General features: G+C 45.6%; 1 protein-coding gene across 4 annotated transcripts in view; it reads left to right on the forward strand.

Moving 5' to 3' along the window:
- The window catches only part of OXSR1 (oxidative stress responsive kinase 1), an 85316-nt gene that overhangs the window by 26643 nt on the left and 39486 nt on the right, over positions 1–19187 (forward strand). For all 4 annotated transcript variants that reach the window (XM_080974152.1, XM_080974153.1, XM_080974154.1 and 1 more), the window contains exons 3-4: positions 5435–5543; positions 13405–13546. In XM_080974152.1, the coding sequence (XP_080830278.1) occupies positions 5435–5543; positions 13405–13546 (251 nt within the window). The remainder of the gene's footprint in view (positions 1–5434; positions 5544–13404; positions 13547–19187) is intronic.

Genomic DNA, 19187 nt, shown 5'->3' on the forward strand with positions numbered 1-19187 from the left:
ACACCTTGTTGTCATGTGGCGGTTTGCGACGGCGACGTGTTTATAATTAACAGGCGTGCATTTCTAGATGAATGCCATCTTCATACACAGTGACAGTGTTTTAAATTTAGAAAGCTGGGGCTTGCCCACACCAGGGATTAGCGTGGGGGATTTAGTATGGAAATATGCACGCAGTAACTCAAGGACACCTTGGCTGTTAGGCAGAGCAAGGGAAAAAAGGGAAGAAGAAGAAGAAAAGATCATTGAGGTGTAGGCACGATCTTCCACAAAATGGCAGGGGTGGAGGGAATCGTGGCAGACACTTGTGGAATATAATCCACAGGATGTGAAGCTAGGGATTGCAGGTGGGCAGACTAGTTGAGTGCACCCCTCTTGCAAGAGTGGCATTCAGGCTGATGCTGGCAATGTGCATAATTCTTGGGAGCCAGAACACAGGAAGCTTCCTTATACTGAATCAAAACTGTTGATCCATCTAGTTCAATACTGTCGACACTGACTGACAGCAGCTCTTCAGCGTTTCAGGCTGGATCGTGCCCAGTGTCCAAAGAATAGCATTGGAAAAGGGAGCTTTTGACTTGTATTTCTAGAGCAGCAGCTCCTCCATCCTGATGTCTCATGCTATATAGCATGGGTAGGCAAATGAAGGCTCGGGGGCCGGATGCGGCCCAATCGCCTTCTCAATCTGGCCCGCGGATGGTCCAGGAATCAGTGTGTTTTTACATGAGTAGAATGTGTCCTTTTATTTAAAATGCATCTCTGGGTTATATGTGGGGAATAGGAATTCGTTCATTTCCCCCCCCAAAAAAATTTGGTCTGCCCTCGCACAAGGTCTGAGGGACAGTGGACTGACCCCCTGCTGAAAAAGTTTGCTGATGCCTGCTATATAGCAATGGTTCCCAAAAAAGCCAAGCCATGGACCACCTACTTTTGAAAAAGGTTAGTCTCTCTGTGGTAGTTTTTGTTGGGTGAATGGTGCCACCATACCCTCCAGCAAGGCCCAGTGCAAATCTGGGACGTGCATCTTTCAAGCTGCGCCCTTCCATGAGTCGTGGCCCCCCAAAATGGGACGTCCTGGGCTGTTGATGGGTATTAGACCCCCAGTTGGGAACCATTGCCATATAGCAGTGAAAGGGCTTTTAAAATGCAATGTTTGATGTGGCATTGGGGTCTGATATTCAAAGCGGGAAAAACCCTGTTCGATTATTCCCATGCTCTAGGGTGCACCTGAAGCAGAAGATTGGATCTTTGTAAGGACAGCTGAGATTATGTACTAATGCGTATAAATAGTGGTCTGACTGTTGGTCTCTTTGGGGCGGTGTGTGTGTGGGGGGAGTATTCAGCAAATGCTTTTGGATTGCACAGCCTTTCCTGCGAAAGAGCTGAAATTCCTAGAAAGAGTTCCTCATCCTTATCCGGCAGACATGGTTGACTTGTGCATCCCTGAGCACAACAGTAGATTCCATGTTGCTTTTTCATTTCGGAGGAGCTGTTACATCTGGGCCTCTGGAGATGGAAAGGTAGAAACCCCGAGATCCCTTGCGTGCAGAGAGATTCCTCGGGATTCGAGTCTGCCGAAGCTTATGGCTGAGCAGTCTTAATTACTCTGCGGGTTGATGTCTGCTCTTATTATAGCTCAGCCTCGACATCTGGGCTGGAGGAAAAGCCCCCACCGCTGCAAGGAAGCGGCATTCTACATTTGCCTCTTCCTTCTGTCCAGAAGGAGCAGGTCCTGCCAGGTTGCCTGGGAGGCAGGCAGTAGGACCCAGGAAGCTGCCATATATGAATCAGTATATCAAGCCACCTAAATCCGTATTGTCTTTATTGATGGCGTCTTTCCAGCGTTCCAGGCAGGGGCCATTTTCAGCTCTGCTTGGAGATGATGGGGATTGAACCCGGAACCTTCTGTGTGCAAATCAGATTCTCTACTTCTGAGCTGCAGCCCTTCAGATTAGTCAGCCGATGACGGCAATTATATTAGCTGATGGACTGATAGCAAATTTTTGTGCCAGTAAAAACAGTAAGCTTTTTTGGTATAGGTGTGGTGTAAAAGGCACACTCCTGAGAGGCCTTCTCATCGTCCTTTCTCATGCACAAGGTGATGTCTCTTCCAAGATAGCCCTTGCAATCTGAAGCCTTTTAATTGTGCAAATTTTTATTTTAAAGAAAGCTAATGTTCATTTAACCAGGACACCTTATTCCAGTACAGTCATACCTCAGAATGAATACGCTTTGGGTTAGGCAAATTCGGGTTGCGCTCAGCGGTGACCCGGAAGTAACGGAGCGTGTTACTTTTGGGTTTCGCCGCGTGCGCATGCGCAGACCATCAAAATGACACCACGCACATGCGCAGAAGCGCCAAAACGTGATCCACGCATGCGCAGACGCGCGGACACGGGTTGTGTTCGCTTCGGGATGCGAACGGGGCTCCGGAACGGATCCCGTTCGCATCCTGAGGTACCACTGTATGTTAAAAGTTTTAGGTGGTTTTTTAAAAAAAATTTAATAATCTATTTATCCGATTGATTTTTAAAAGATGCAATCCTCCAGGCATTAAGAAGTAAGCTTGAGATTTTGATTATCTGAAGCATCATTCTGGCTAGTTAAGAAGAGTGAATATAACCCATGGTGCAGTGTAACTCACTAGTGTTTGTGGTAGCTGTGAGCTAGGGCAATTCTAGGAGCAGGAACCCTATCTGCCTTCAAGAGTTGGCTGTTTGAGGAAAGTTGTTTTCGGAGACTCTCGCCTTGCAAGGTTGGCTGTGATAAGTTACAGCCTGAAATAGACGAGGCAACATTTGCACGCTTTTCCGCTTCACATTGTTTGCAGGGGTCAGAAGAATGGTTAGCTCTGGAGCCAACCATTTCTCCCCCCGACTGCTGCCCTTCTGCTAATAGATGATGGGAATTGTCATCCAGCAACATCTGGGGACCTAAGGTTGAGGAAGCCTGCTTTATGTGATCCTCGGGACCCTTGCAAGATTTGTAACTTTCATGAGGGGAGACCGAAGGAATTGAGAGTTGTGAAAGCTTTGCCTCGTGTGTTCAGCTCTGTCAGTCTTGCAGAAATAAAGGAAGGCAGCATCCTTTCCATTAATAATTCATATCTTTACTTCTCCATTTTACAGATTTTTTTTTTTTTAATCCTCTGCCTTCCATTATTGAATCAGCCTTATTGCAGATGGCTAAGTGCCTCTTCCTTCCTAATAGCTGCAGTACTTCCCCCACTTCTTCTGTCAACCTAGCTGTGATCTTGAAATCTGGAGAAGACGGTCAATTATTCAAGGTTGTTTCATGCTTCTCTTCCCTTTCTATCGAGAAGCTTGTGCCGGAGTATGTGGTCATCCCTCCCACCGTAGAAGAAATCAGGCCTGAAAGGAGCAAATAGGCTGTGGTGTGTGCTTGGTTGAGGGGCGCATGCGTGCCTCTGGTTTACAAACATGCCCATGGGCCCAAAAATGTTGGTGACCATGGGATCGTAGGAAGTGTAGTTTGTTAAAGGTGAAGAGATTTGTGTATCTGAAGGCAGCCCTGTTTAGAGAAGCTTTTAGTAGACTATTGTATTTTAATATTCTGTTGAAAGCCGCCCTGAGTGGCTGGGGAAGCCCAGCCAGATGGGTGGGGTATAAATAATAAATTTATTATTATTATTATTATTATTATTATTATTAGGAGACTCCCCTAATCCCCTCACAGAGCTACAGTTCTCAGAGGGGTTTAAGAGTCTGAGAATTGTTCCCAGGGAATTCTGGGAACTGTAGCCCTGTGAGGGGAATGGGGGAGTTAACTCCCCAACGCTCAGCACCTTGAGCAAACTACACTTCCCAGAATCCTTTGGGTGAAGCGATGAGTGTTTTATGTTATACTGCTTTAAAGGTACAGGCCAGGTGGGACCTGGGTGGGTCCCTGGTTGCAGCACATCACCAACTTCTCTGAAAAGCGATACTGTTGGCACTTGTAGAGCAGATGTCTCACTGGCTGGTTAAAAGCTCACCTGTTCATATGGGTGTCCCCAGCCTTAGTATAAATCCTTGGTAGGGAATCTGTCTGTGTATATTATTATTTTTATCATTATTTTATCGTATTGGTTTTGTTTTGTAAACAACCTTGCTTGTTTTGTTTTAAATTCCGCTTCTTCTAAGTTCTTTGCACCTCAAAGGAAGATTGAATGGAAACAGTAAAAAGAAAACCAATGGAAGAGAACAATAGCACAAAGAAACCAAGCACCATACATTGTATATGTTAATAGCAACCTTAGTTCTTGGCAGGCGCTTCTCTTTATGGAGCCAAAATGGCACCACTCTTGCACATGACGGAGGTGTTGGCATTTGAGGAGATGGGAAAGCAAGATTTGCAGAAGTATATGGGGGGAGGGGGAATCTAATGTGGGGGGAGGGGGAAATAGTTGTGCTCATACTGGGATATGAATGAAATGGGAAACTGGAAGGGGGAGATGGGGAAATGCAATGGAGTATTTGGGTAACAGGCCGGCCTCTTGCACAGCAGCACTGGACACTGCAACACTTTGTTGCAGCCACACACACCCTGCAGAAAACATTTCCAAATGAGCAGAATTTAAATCTCGGCACCATATTTCTAGAATTCTGAGGACAAGCTCATTCAAGCAGGTGGGCCTTGTGCTGTTGTTCCTCTCAGTGCCTTAAAATACCATCCTTACAGATTGTGCATAGCATCAGGCTAAATCTGAAAGGATTCTGTCTCTTTTCCTCTCAACTTGCATTCTTCATCCAGATTTCTCCACCTTCAAAGACTCAGGTGAATTTTCTCCCTCAGTTTATATAATAGGGTTGCCATACATCTGGAATTTCCCAGACACAGCTGCGATTCGACCACCAGTGTCCAGGTGTATGGCATTTCTTGCGATTTTGCCAAGAAGCTCAACAGCTTTGCCCGAAAAAGGCTCAACAACTTTTCTGTCTGGATTTTCGCTTTTAAAATATGGCAACCCTACCCTAGGAGTTGGCTCCTGTGCTTCTTAATATACTAGTTTTTCTACATCCAGGGATCCTTTTTTAAAACACTGTTGAGCCTTCAGACATGCAGCAGCCTACCTGCAACTTGGAGCACTGGAGCAGGCTTTCCCAAACTTGGGTCTCCCAGCTGTTTTGCGGCTACAGTTCCCATCCCTTCCAACTGGTTCTGCTAGCTAGGAATGCTGGGAGTTGTAGTCCAGGTTTGGAGACAACCCTGCACTGGAGTGTAGCAAGGGCTATGTCTTGTGTTTTGACTCCGCAACTCAGCTCTTATGGCCAGTTCCTGACCCCTTCACTTGCTTGCAATGACTGGGTTCATCTTACAAACGTCTTAAGCACTCTGCCCAGTTCTCCACTACTTCTGCATAGAGCACTCGGCACATGGTTTTTTAAAAAACAACAATAGTAACAGCAGTTTTCTCTTTCTCCCCCCAATTCTTTAGAAAGAAATTCAAGCCATGAGTCAGTGCCATCATCCGAACATCGTATCTTACTATACTTCCTTCGTAGTGAAAGATGAGCTCTGGTTAGTGATGAAGCTTCTCAGTGGAGGTAAGTATAAGGTTATTAGGTGTGCCTGTGTGTGCTCTCAGGTTGTTTTGGTTCTAGTCTAGTAAAAGGGACTTTCAAAACATTCAAAGAGGTATTTTTGTTTCTAACACTGAGTAGCAATTTTCACTTTTTAAAAATAAAACATATCCTACCCTTTTTCAAAAAGGCATCTAAATAGAGCTTTAAAAGATAATCTGATAATTTTATTTGTCAGATTTTATTTATTTTAACCTGAGTGATTCCCAAATACAGTTGCTTGGCTCCATTTAATGGCAAAGCCATAGCTAGGGTTGGACAATACCTGGTTTTCAACATCGTAATATATCACTAGCTAAACATCGTGTTATACTGATATTTCAGACAGGATGGAGCTATGTAGAGGCATTGGCTGGCTTCACGGTTTTTCCTGCATTGTCATTTTTGCATAGCACAGAAACACGTTATGATTCACAAGTTTTGAAATTGATCTCACAAGACAGACTTTGGAGGTCTTTAAGCAGAGGCTTGACAACCATATGTCAGGAGTGCTCTGATGGTGTTTCCTGCTTGGCAGGGGGTTGGACTCGATGGCCCTTGTGGTCTCTTCCGACTCTATGATTCTATGATTGACATAACACCCAACCCTAGTCATAGCTTGGGTATCCTCGAAAGATTCCATCACTTACAGACTCATTGTTAAAACTGTGTTTATGGAAGACAATCTTACTTGGCTATGAGTGATTGCCAAAGAAGAAGAAAGATCATGATTATTATGCCTGAGGCCTGCAAACTTCCCACAAGACTTGGAGGTTCCCTCACTTCCTGGTTTGGCACACTATAGTTTCTTTTGACATCCATAATGGACAAATTGTAGCTTGCCTACTAACTAGAATTAGAAACAAACTATGGGTTCTGCCAAAGTTTGACCTATTTGAATTTCATAAAGTATGGTTTACCTTAACCAGGAAGTGATTTGGAAATGGCTGAATGCAGTGCATAGCCACAGCTACATGGTACGAGGACCCCTTACTTGAGCAGAACTTCTGTTCTTGCTCCTCCCACCTACCCCTGACACTAGCAGTCCTGTAACCCTCAGGAATAGCTCTTGGCAGAGGAGGGAGCAGTTGGTTCTAGCAGGAAACTGGAGAGGTTGCAAAGCCCTGTTTGAACACAACTTCTCCAGATGTTCTTTGGATCTAGGCCAATTACCTTTATTTTTTTGGTAGAAATTAAAAGGATGGCTTGTGTTCACTTGCAGACATTAATAATACCCTAGCTAAACCTACCCACTCAACCCTGCCAGAGACATCTTGTGAAAATAGCAGGAATATTAATAAATTACTTGATAATCCAGAAAAGCTTGAGGGAAGGTGACTGAGGAGGGAGAATCTGTTTCACCTGTTTGGGATGAGGGGACCTGATACTCTTTCAGACCTGACTTTTCTTCACATCTTTAAAGGATGAAGAAAGCAGAGTAGGATATTTCAAGAACCACTTTTTATTTTTGGTAGACTACCTGTTTCTTGGTATGCATTTAAACTTGAGTTGTTAAAAGGCACAAGTTTAGTTGGCGAAAACGGCCTCAATCAGTTGGCAGCCCTATTCTTGGACCCTCTTTCTTTCTTTTGTTGCTGCTTTGGTGTTCAGACCTGTCGCTTGGGATCCTCGGTGTAGCTGCAATTTGTCAGGATTCCCAGGAGGTTGAGCTGGCATCCTCCCTGCATGCAGCAACTTCAGATTCTATCTCCCTTATTTGCGGAACGTTGCCGCCTGTCTTTGGAGAGAGTGCAGTTCTTAGTTACGCACTCAAGGCTCTTCCAGCATGTGTCATAAATCAGCTCTTTATTGACCTTTTCCTCTCCCTTAATTATCTCGTTAAGTCTCTTTTACCTGGCATTTGAAGAGGGAGGGGTAAAAGAAGGGAAGGGAAAGGTTCTTGAGTGATGACTGTGCGTCTTTCATCTCTCTCTCTCTCTCTCTCTCTCTCTCTCTCTGTTTCCCCCTCCTGCTGCAAAACTCTAATGCCTAGCAATGAGGAACACCAATTGATTCCTTTAGAATTTGTGTTCAAGCCGGTCATTTCCATCTCACCCTACTTTGCATTGACTTGTCTGCTGAGGAACCTTTGTCCATTACAGACAGCTTCTTGATGGTAGGGCAGTCTGACAATGGACTGATTAAGCTGATGGGGTCGGTAGGCTCTCCCTCCCTGGTGGTCTTCGCACAAAGGCTAGACAGCCAAGCTGTGGACTTCCTGCATCGAGCAAAGGGGTTGGGGAATGTGGCTTGCAAGCCATCCTCATCAACTCAGATTCTAACCCAGATATCCTTGAATATTAGTTCCTTCAGATCAGCTACTTAAAACTCGGCACATTTCCTGGTTTAAAAGTGATCTGTGTGTAGGAAATAGTGTGTAGCTGGTGTGCAGGTTGAAGTGGAGTGGTCTACACATAAGTTTCATACTACATATTTCCCTACATCAAAGTTCCTTCTGTGTAGGATTTTTGCAGCCTTCCCTTGAGGAAGGGAGTTGTCTTGGGGTTTCCAAAGCTTTGGAGCTGAATCCCTCTTGAGTTTTATAAGCAGGTTAGTTTTCCAGAATAGCTTTCACGACAGAGATTCTTCTGCCAATTGAGGAAAGCTTCTACAAGTCTATGATTCTATGAAACTTCCAAGTCAGTGGATGACTTCATAACCAAGGAGGAAGTCACTGAAGGCCAAAGCAGTGTTTCGCTCTCAGTCTGCAGACTGTCTAATAACTTTCTCTAAATCACATTTCTTTCCCCGTGTGTCTTGTTAACTGCGATCATCTCTTTCCCACAGGGAGTTCAGGGTGTGTCACTTCCTCTCCTTGGAAAAGAATTTTAACTACTCCATAAAACTCCCTCTCTCTAGGGAAGGAAAAGTGAAGCCTCTCTGGATTAATATATGGAGAAGTTAAAGAATGGCTCAACAAAATTAAGTTGAAGTATGTCTTGAGCTGGGGTGTGATAGGTTCTGCTTTATGATAAACTTGCTGGATAGGACTGTTCTTTGAGCCTCATAGCTTAATTTGTACTTATATCCCCATTACATTTTCATTTTTTGGAAATGCCACTCCATTCTGTTCTGGAAGAAGAGTTAACAAATAAATAAATTATCGTGATTCATAAGGACCAGAAACTTGATGTCATTGCTGTTGGTTGGCTTTAGAAGGGAGAAACCCATTTCAAGCACAGCTTTGCACAGATTAATAGCATTGAAATGCCTATAATTGGACCACTGAAAATGAAGCATTTTCAGTGAAAAGGAAGCATTTTCAGAATAATGCTTCAGGGAGCATTATTAAGGGGGCTGAAGGGGGCTTGATGAAATTCATTGAGAGAAGATGAGAAGAGCTTTTGAGAGTGAGTCTTGGTGCAGCTACATAATGTCTAGACACACCTTTGCAAGGCTGTTTGCATATTAAACTGGGCAGGTTGCCTTAGTGAAAAGCAGGTATGGAAGCCAGGATCCTGATTGATCATTCATTCATTCAGTGCCTGTTGCATCTATGGCTGTGTCTCAACATTTGCACATCCTAATCCAAACAGTTCTTTTTTTCTTTTCTTTGTTTTGCCGGGGGGGGGGGGAGCTGGGAGTCTCCAGCCTCTCCCATTTCTCATTCTGCTCATGACTTGCTTTCCTCCTGAGTGGCCCATGAATACCCACTTAGGTCTATACACACGCACTCCCCCTTCTCTCTGCCTCTTGCCCTATTTTTATTTCCAACATATGTCTGCAACCGGAGGCTAACTAGCAATTTCAGTGATGCATGAGGCAGCATAAATACGCCTTTTTAGATGTTATTGTGGGTCCTGGAGGCATAAACATTTATCTCTTGGTGATTCACATGGCATTTGCCATAGCAAGGAGGTGGCTTTTTTGAAATTCCATTATCTTGTCAGCTTCCCCAAAACAGCGAAGAACATGTCATGGGCTTTTGCTTGTGCCTTTGAATCTTTTTTCTAAGGAGCACTCTTGCCGATGCTTCCATTACTTCTTAAGCATCTTAACCTTGAACCTAGATGCTTCCAAACACCTAGGAGAGGCTGGGTTTGATACCAGCACTGCATATCATGGCCTATTATTTTCCTTGGATGCCTTGGTTATCTTCCCCTTCAGTCTATATTTGTATCTTCCCTTTAAAATGCTTTTAATGATGCCTGCTTTGTTTGCTTCTTGCACGGTTGAGGCATTAACCTCTTTGGAAGCTATTATTTTTGAAGGGTGGAAGGGTTGAGGAGTTCCACTATGGTTTATTTCAAACCAGGAACACAAGAGGCTGCCTTGTAGCGGATTATCTATTGTTACTTCCATCTAAGAATTATGTACATAGTGCCCTCTAGATGATGTAGGACTACAACTCCCATTATCCTTGACCATTGGGCAGTGCTGGCTGGTGCTTATGGGAGTTGTAGTCCTACATTTGTTGGCTGCCCTTGATCTACACACTCAGAGCGGTGTAAGACGTTATGTAGAGTTGCTAAAGATTCAGAAAAAGCGCAGCCAAAACAATCAAGAGCATGGCCAACGAGGCTGATGGGAGTTGTAGTCCTACAGCACCTGGAGGGCATTGGATTGGGGACAACTAGTTCAGTGGAGAGTGGTGCACTTGAACCCTCTTCCTCCTTCAGGAAGTTCAACGTGGCACACGTGGGGATTATCCCATATTCATCTCGACAATCCTGGGAGGCAGGTTGGACTTAGAAGTAGTGATTTAGCTCAGTGCCCCCTGCTGACCTTCATGACTGGACAAGAATTTGTACCCAGATCTTGCTGCTCCAAACCCAGCATAGTTCATTATACCAGGCTTGCTCCTAGCTCACCAACTTGAGGAGCTGTTGGTCATTCTAAGTATGGGGTGATTTCAGAGCCTTCTCCCAAGCAAGGCATTAGCTGGAGTTTTCCTGCTTAAATAGAATGTGCTCCCATATATCCCTGTTCCCCCAGCTGGAGGAAGGGAATATCTTTTCCAATAAGAAAATGTAGGAACGGAGAGGATATGGTTTGTTTGTGTTACTACTAGTTATGTCTAAGAATACAGTAATCAGCCCAGAAACTGGTTGTTGTATTAACACATAAGTATTGCAAATAAAGGGGATGCGGGTGGTGCTGTGGGTTAAACCACAGAGCCTAGGACTTGCTGATCAGAAGGTCGGCGGTTCGAATCCCCGCGACGAGGTGAGCTCCCGTTGCTTGGTCCCTGCTCCTGCCAACCTAGCAGTTCAAAAGCACATCAAAGTGCAAGTAGATAAATAGGTACCGCTCCGGCGGGAAGGTAAACGGCGTTTCCATGTGCTGCTCTGGTTCACCAGAAGTGGCTTGGTCATGCTGGTCACATGACCTGGAAGCTGTACACCGGCTCCCTCGGCCAATAAAGTGAGATGAGTGCCGCAACCCCAGAGTCGGCCACGACTGGACCTAATGGTCAGTGGTCCCTTTACCTTTACCTTTATTGCAAATAAAATTAAGGAATAAAATAGGTCTGGACAACCGGCAGAAACAAACACCCCCATTTGTGTTTTTTAAAAAAGGTGGTTTCTTGCTGTTTCAGCTCACTGATTTTAAAACATTCTGTAAAGTGAAAAGCACAGGAGCAAGTCAGGCAGTTTTCTTGGGTCACTTGGCAGCACCGTGTGGTAGTCTTGCCACAGTCCTGAGCCACTGATGAATGCTGGGGGGGGGGGTCAAGGGTGTGTGGGGGTGCTTATGTGAAAGCACTAAGGCAGCATTGTCTATGCCATACCTTTGACACACATTTCCTCGTGCCCAAATAATTTGGGGCACTGTAGTTTCTTAAGAGTTGCTAGGAATTATGGTTGCTGTGAGGGGCAAACTACAGTGCCCAGAATTCTGGGAGGGAAATAATGTGCTTCAGATGTGTTTTAAAAGTAGTGTGTGTATGTGTGTGTGTACGCAACCTCAGTGCAAGGCCTATACAGTCATACCTCTTGTTACGTTTGCTTCAGGTTACATCTTTTCAAGTTGCGTCCCGCAGCGACCCGGAAGTACCGGAAAGGGTTACTTCCGAGTTTCGCCGCATGCGCAGACATGCAAAATGACGTCATGCGCAGAAGCAGCGAATCATGACCCGCATGTGCACAGACGCAGGTTGCACTCCTTTCAGGTTGCGAACGGGGCTCTGGAACGGATCCCATTCGCAACCAGAGGTACCACTGTAATGCTATGTGGTGCTCTAGGTTTTGATTGAGGATATGCAGGAATTCCTCAGCAGTCAAAAGGAGGTAGGAAAAAATCACCTCAAGGTAGAAAGTTTAGGAGGAGGCCGGGTTGGTTCCAGACTGAGCCACCTCCCCTTCCTGCATACACGTTTATCGGGTCTTAGTGGTGCTAACTGTCATTCTGGATTAATCGGCAATCCAAAATAAATACTGTTTAAACTTAATTTTCAATGGGGGTAAGTCTTAAGGATTCTAGGCTTTTGAAACTCCCCGAAACAAGCCTGGGCAGGCAGTCTCCCCCACCGCGAAACGTTAATCCCCAGGCTAAGCACAATGAACTCTCTGTAACTTTTATTCCAAATTAAATTGCTGCTGCAATATCTGAGGCCTATAAGCACCCTAAGGTTTTTTATTGACCTTTTTAAATATATATATTTTAAAAGCTAGATTAGGACCAGCTCTTGGCACACTTTGGGGATGGTGGCTGGATTTCCTAAATCCTTTCCACAAATTACTGTTGCCGACACTTTGATATAGTAGCATCGTCACACAAGTTGCATTCAAGTGAGAGAGAGAGAGAGAGAGAGAGAGAGAGAGAGAGAGATGGGAGGTGCTGGGCAGAACTGGTAGCGCAGCCCTAATTCTACCTGCTTAAATGTCTCATGCAAGATACTTTATTTCAAGGGCTGCAGAACTGGTGCTTCTGCAGGTATTGTGGGATACCCAGTTCCAAAAATACCTGGCCATGAGCTGTGCTAGGTTCAGCTGATGGGAGCTGAGAATCCCATAATAGCTGGAGAGCCACAAGTTCCCCACCCCGCTTTCCTTTCTAACAACCTTTCCTTGCTCCTTTTACTCTTTCGATAGTGTGGTCCAGCCATTACAATCCAAGGGAAAGCTAAGCTATGGTTTAGCATTATGTCCAAACCATAGTTTAATATCCTTGCTCTCACACATGGGTGTGTACACACACCTGTGCTGGGATCATACTTACAAGGCTAAACCATAGTTAAACTCAAATGTCCAAAGCAGGCAATGCAAAAATATAGCAAGCAGTAGTTTGTATACTCCCATCATTCAGTACCCAAAACACGGTTTGAGCACATATAACAGGCAGATCATGGTTTGGAGCTGCTTATTTGCCTTCTTTCTCAGCCATTTCTGCATTCAGCATTCAATAATTGGGAGGCAGAGCCATGGCAGGAACACTGGCTTGGCAGAATGTTTGAACAGAACAAACCACACTTGGCACAGGCCACAGTTTGCCAATGTACATGGTTTCTGAATCCGGCTTCCCAGCTAACTGCAAGCTGTTCATCTGTTCAGAAATTACACCAAACTGCAGGTAAAGCTTCCTTGGTTTCTTTGATGTTTTAGAACTGAGCCATGAGACAAGTAACTTAACAGGACTTGCCAATGCAAACTGGCAGCTGTGCAGGAACTTTGTTCCGTGGGGGCTTTCTCTGAGTGCTGGGGACAAAGAGGTAAGCCCATCGAAAGGCGTTCAAGAGCATTCATTGAGTGAGGTGCAAATATCATTAGGTGGCTTACGAGTCACCCATTCCCTATCAACCGCATGAAGCTGGACGCAAATGAGAGGATGAATATCTTGAGATAACTGGTGGTGTAATCAGGCGCTGCCCCCAATTTTACTAACGTGTTTCTTCTTTTCCATATAGGGTCTGTTCTGGATGTTATTAAACACATTGTGGCAAAAGGAGAACACAAGAGCGGAGTGCTGGATGAACCCGTGATAGCCACGATCCTGAAGGAGGTGCTGGAAGGACTGGAATACCTGCATAAAAACGGACAAATCCACAGGTGGATCTCTTACTGCATTTATAACTTGCTGTCTTATATTGTGCTTCTTGTGGGATCAACGTGCCTCCCAGTCTGTTCCTTTTGTGTGAATGAGGCCACATTTGTTTTCATCTGACACGCTAAGAGCCATGGCAGAGGCAAACTTGACGCACTCTCTTTCTCCAGAACCTCCTTGCAAGCCTGAGTCGGGATTTGAATACAGGACCCAGTGTTTGGGAGTGCCCCTGTGCATTGCACCTACTTTAGCACTTCTGACACATTTTGCGTTTGCTTGTTGTTGGTCTTGAATTACCGTATTTTTTGCTCTATAAGACTCACTTTTTCTCTCCTAAAAAGTAAGGGGAAATGTGTGTGCGTCTTATGGAGCGAATGCAGGCTGCGCAGCTATCCCAGAAGCCAGAACAGCAAGAGGGATTGCTGCTTTCACTGCGCAGCGATCCCTCTTGCTGTTCTGACTTCTGAGAGTCAGAATTTTTTTGTTCTTGTTTTCCTCCTCCAAAAACTAGGTGCGTCTTGTGGTCTGGTGCGTCTTATAGAGCGAAAAATATCCAGCTATTTACTGCACTCATACACTTCCCTCCTGAAATTTGAAGGCTTATTTTTATTAATATTGTCTCTGCTTTTAAAAAATAAAATAAAATGCTGAACTGGTCCATCAGCACTGTCTACACTGGCTGGCAGTGGCTCCCCACTGAGCAACAGCCTTTTCCACCATTGACTACAACCTGCATTGCAAATTACTGGCAATTCTATGAAATAATGCATTTCTGAAACTTGAAGATGTTTCCACCCTCTCATTTTCCACTGGTCAGGCCATTCTTTTTGATCATTTCTGGATTCCCCCTCTCCCAGCTTTTTGCATGCTGAGAAGTACTGCCAGTTGCATTCACGATTGCCAGGTTTATGTGTTACGTTTTCACTGCACGGGTGCCTCCAAAGACAGCTGTCACCGTATAGAGACTTCCCCCCCCCTTTCGGACCAGCTCCAAACAGACGTTGTTCTTGGGGTGCATCTGCTTGCCTGCTTAGAGGTGGAGCTGAATCGGAAGAGGAGTTTCAAGACTTTGCGGAAGAAATAAGCTCCAAGCAGCTTGTCCAAGTTAGCACAATAAAACGATTGTTCGGGGCCTGTGCAGTGGAAGGCCTGAGTCATAGCTCACACCTTTAGCAGAAAAGCAGCCCAGTACCATCAGAGCCATGGCGTGGAGGCAGGACGAATGCCTTTAGTACATCTGACCAAATTTGGCGCCCAGCTTATTGGCGGAGTGAGAAGGGAGTGTCTTTCTGGAGTGGAGCCTGCCTTCCCCCTTAGTTATCGTATGTTTTGAGAGGAGACGGTGGGAAGAACAGGTCAAGCTGTTAAAGTAGTGCATTGGCAGGGACCTGACGTGTTTGTGTGTGAGAGGGAGGGACAGAGAGAGACATTAGACCCTGCAGATAGGTGTTAATTTAAACACTCTGATTTCTTTTAAAATATAAGTTTATGCAGTAAATGGCTACATGTGGCTTTCTTGTCTTAACATTTTCAAAGATTAAGCCATATTTGCTTTTTTTTTTTTACTCTTAAAAAATGTACTGGTTTCACTACCCTCCCTCAAGCCTTCAAGGGCAGGAGAAGTATAAGTTCTACCTACTACAAGCTTAAAGGTGTAGGTGTGTAGGACCCAGTACACTTTATAGCATCTTGCATTAGCTAGTTACTTGCTGGGCCTCCTACAGGAGTTCAGGGTATAAAAAAAGGGGGGGAGGAATTTAGGTATTTGTTTGCTGTCTTTGAGGGCTATTTGGCCTTCTCAAGGTGGTTCACGTCACAAAGAATAGCATATGACTTTCACAATAAAAGTAATTCAGTTTAAAAGAGAACAACAACAAAAACTGCAGCAGCAAATGAAATAATGCGTAAAAGTTCAGAGCGGCCTCAAATTTAATCAGTTAAATCTTGCTGGGCCTGTGGGTGTAATTAGGCCTAGTCTGGGTCCAACTGGTCCACCAGCTTGTTTTCCCCAAACCGTGGCCACCTGCCCCTAACCCAACAACAGATTCTGAGCAGGCAAGGATGTGGCTACAAAGGAACGACTAGGAGCTTAAAGCGAGCACCCAATCGTTCCTTTGCAAGCTCGCTGTCAGTTGCAGCCAGCTGATTGACGCTGTCAGCAAGTGCATCCGGGGCATCTTTAAGGGGAGTCACTGTGAGCTCCTTTGAAGTTCACTTTCAGGTGCAGTTTGGATTCCAGCCACACCTGCAAGTGGACTTCAAAAAAGCTTGCAGTTGCTGCCATTCAACTGCCAAATTGGCCTTCGGTGGGTGGGTGAATCAAGGACCTGGCCAATTGGTCCAGTTCAGTTCCCCATATCTGAGATAAAGTAGGGCTGGGCGATACCTGGTTTTCAACATTGTGATATATCAGCAGCTAAACACTGCAGTATACGGATACATTGCAATGTCTGAAATAAGGATGGAGCTATGTAAAGGCATTGGCTGGCTTCACGGTTTCCCCCACATTGTGATTTTTGCAGAGCACACCCACACACCCACACACCATGATTCACACTATATTGTCCAGTCAAAAATTATGAAACCAATATCATGATATGGACTTGAAACTGGTTTTTGGATGATATATCGCCCAGCCCCAAACACATCATGATTCATGATATATTGCCAGGTCAAAAACTATGAAATCAATCACAATATGGACTTCAAACCGGTTTGGATGATATATTGATATATTGCCGAGCCCTAAACAGGATAAGGGAGAATTACCCACCATCTGATGCAAGTGACTTCTCTCTTCCTTAACACTGGGCTTCTTGCCATGAGCAATATTTCCCCCAAGCTTCTTTGGCAAGGGTTTAGGGGAGATTTGGCTTGGGAACTTTTGTTTGCTGTGGAAGAAAGCCCAGTTGGGAAGCTGCCATGCATGCAGGAAGTTCTAGGTTCAATCCCCAGTATTTCCGGGTAGGACTGGGAAAAACTCACTGCTTGAAACCCCAAAGAACTGCCGCCAGCCAGTGTAAGCAGTCCTGACCTAGGTGGTCCAAAGGTCTGGCTCAGATGCAGGCAGCACCCTATGTTCCTGTGTAAAGTGCTTCAGGTGAGCAATCCCCGTGGAGCATCCAGGTAATGCACTTTGTACCACCTGCAAACTCCTCCACGGTCTTCAAAGGTTGCCCTGGTGTGCCAGAGGTGTGTTGCACTGCGGTTAATCCTAGAGGCTTTGAAGGCCACGGAGTGTGTTCTGTGACTAAGGAGGGGGAAAAGGAGACCACTCCCAGGCCTGAGTGACAAGAGTCAGTTGATGTGTTAAATATTTTGCACCACTCCCAATTCTGGACACTTGACTTGCCTTTGCATTTGTTCATGGATTATCATGTGTCCAGTTGCTTGATGGATGATCCTCTATAATCTGTAACCAAAGCAAATGGGAGAACTGCTGGGAAGTTACTGGGCAGAGTTTGAAACTTAAGCCCTTTCAGGTGGTGCTGCTTTTTCTTTTTTTAAATAGCTTTCTGACAAGCCAGTCATGGTTAGCTTAACTGGATGGAAGTTCTTGTTCGTTCTCTCTCTCTCTCTCTCTCTCTCTCTCTCTCTCTCTTTCTCTCTCTCTCTCTTGGATGCCTTTGAGCTTATGATCAGCTCTTGTGTAACTGAATATTTTGACAAGCTTGGAGAGGAATCAATAATACTATGTGTGTTGTTGTTTTTGGTTTTCAAAAAATGCATCTTAGCTTCGGGAGGTTTTCCTTTTTGGTATGCCGGATTGTTGGGGCTACACACAGGTGCTCTCTAAAGTCGATCGACATGGCTGAAATATAAAGGTTTGCTTGGGACATTCTGAAAGCTGACCTGGGTACCATTGAAAGTGAGCAAACGTAGACTCGGGGCCTAAATCTCTTGCAGCAGAGGAGGGGGATCCTGTGGCTGCTCCAGATGTTGTTGGACTCCTGGTGTGGTTGGACTCAGGCTCCCATCAGTTCCATGCAGGCACGGCAGAAGCCGTAGCCCAACAACACAGCCACAGCTCCCCCACCTTGTCCTACAACTGTTTCGGTAGCTTGGATCCAGCTGTGCTTGGCAGTGAAATAGCCTCTCCGCTCTAGAAATGGCTCACATGGAGGGACAGTTTCACACATTCCCTGGTGGCGCACCCAGTGTTTGAAATTCGCTAGGTGTCAAGCACATTTTACACCTGGCTATCGGCCACTTGCGACCAAATGAACATGGCCAGGATGGCGCTGGATGTCTCCGTCACCTGGAGGTGTGTGTCTGGGGATCCTTGGATCTTGCCTGTTTTCACACACCAGCAACACACCCTGTAGAATTCTGTCTGTGGTATTTTATCTGCACAATCAGAGCACATCTCAAGAACCAAAAATTGGTATTGAAAGATACGACTTTCAAGCCGCCTGGCCCCAAAATGGCAACTAGGCATTTTAGTGATTGTAAAAGGTAAAGGTAAAGGTACCCCTGACCATTAGGTCCAGTCATGGATGACTCTGGGGTTGCTCGCTAATCTCACTCTATAGGCCGAGGGAGCTGGTGTTTGTCCGCAGACAGCTTCCGGGTCATGTGGCCAGCATGACTAAGCCGCTTCTGGCGAACCAGAGCAGCGCACGGAAACACCGTTTACCTTCCCACTGGAGTGGTATGTATTTATCTACTTGCACTTTGACGTGCTTTCGAACTGCTAGGTGGGCAGGAGCTGGGACTGGGCAACAAGAGCTCACCCCGTTGCGGGGATTCGAACCGCCGGCCTTCCGATCGGCAAGCCCTAGGCTCTGTGGTTTAGACCACAGCGTCACCCATGTCCCTTGCTGACTGTAACCCTGGTTTAATGAGCCGTTTGGCGCCTAGCTTATATATCAAGAGTTTCTACCACTGGGCACACCCAGCCCTGGCAATGGGAGATGTAGCCCATCATCAACATTTGTGGCCGTAGGAGACGCACGTCTGCAAGCTTGTGTTTTTCTTGCTTTCGTGTTCTTCATAAGGCATGACAGTGATAATTATCAGCTCATATGCTACGTTGGAAAGGATTGGGACTAGGTACGGTTGCTTTGTGCCCTGTTTGGACAGAGGCAGCGTATTTCTGCCTAATGGGTGCTGAAGACCACTAGGGATGGCTGCTTCCACCTTGCTCTGCTTTGGAGATTCCCAGAGTGGCAAAGAGGATGTTGCCTTCCACAGAGTCAGACCAATTGGCCCAGCCAGCTCAGCAGCTTTGCAGGTTTTGGGGCAGGGAGCATTCCCAGCCCTGTGTGCTGGCCTGTGTTCTGATCCCACAGGGCTGCTTTTCTGTTTTATATTTCCCCTAAGTCTGGCTATCCCTGGTGATCCCAGGGAAGACAGAGGAAAACTTTTCCTGACTTCATGTGGGAACCAATGACACTGCAAGCAATAGCCTCCAGAAGATCAAAAGAGACTACGAGGCTCTGGGCAGGAAATTGAAGCAATTAAATGCACAAATTGTCATCTCATCTGTCCTCCCAGTTGAACGACGTGGCCTAGGGAGAGAGGGAAAAATAGTGGAAGTGAACAGCTGGCTTCGCAAATGGTGTAAACAGGAACGGTTTGGATTCTTAGATCATGGACTGCAGTTTCTTGAAGATGGACTTCTGGCAAGCGATGGGCTGCACCTCA

This window comes from Podarcis pityusensis (assembly GCF_964106645.2).
Source record: "Podarcis pityusensis genome assembly, chromosome: 12".
Taxonomy (NCBI): domain Eukaryota; kingdom Metazoa; phylum Chordata; class Lepidosauria; order Squamata; family Lacertidae; genus Podarcis; species Podarcis pityusensis.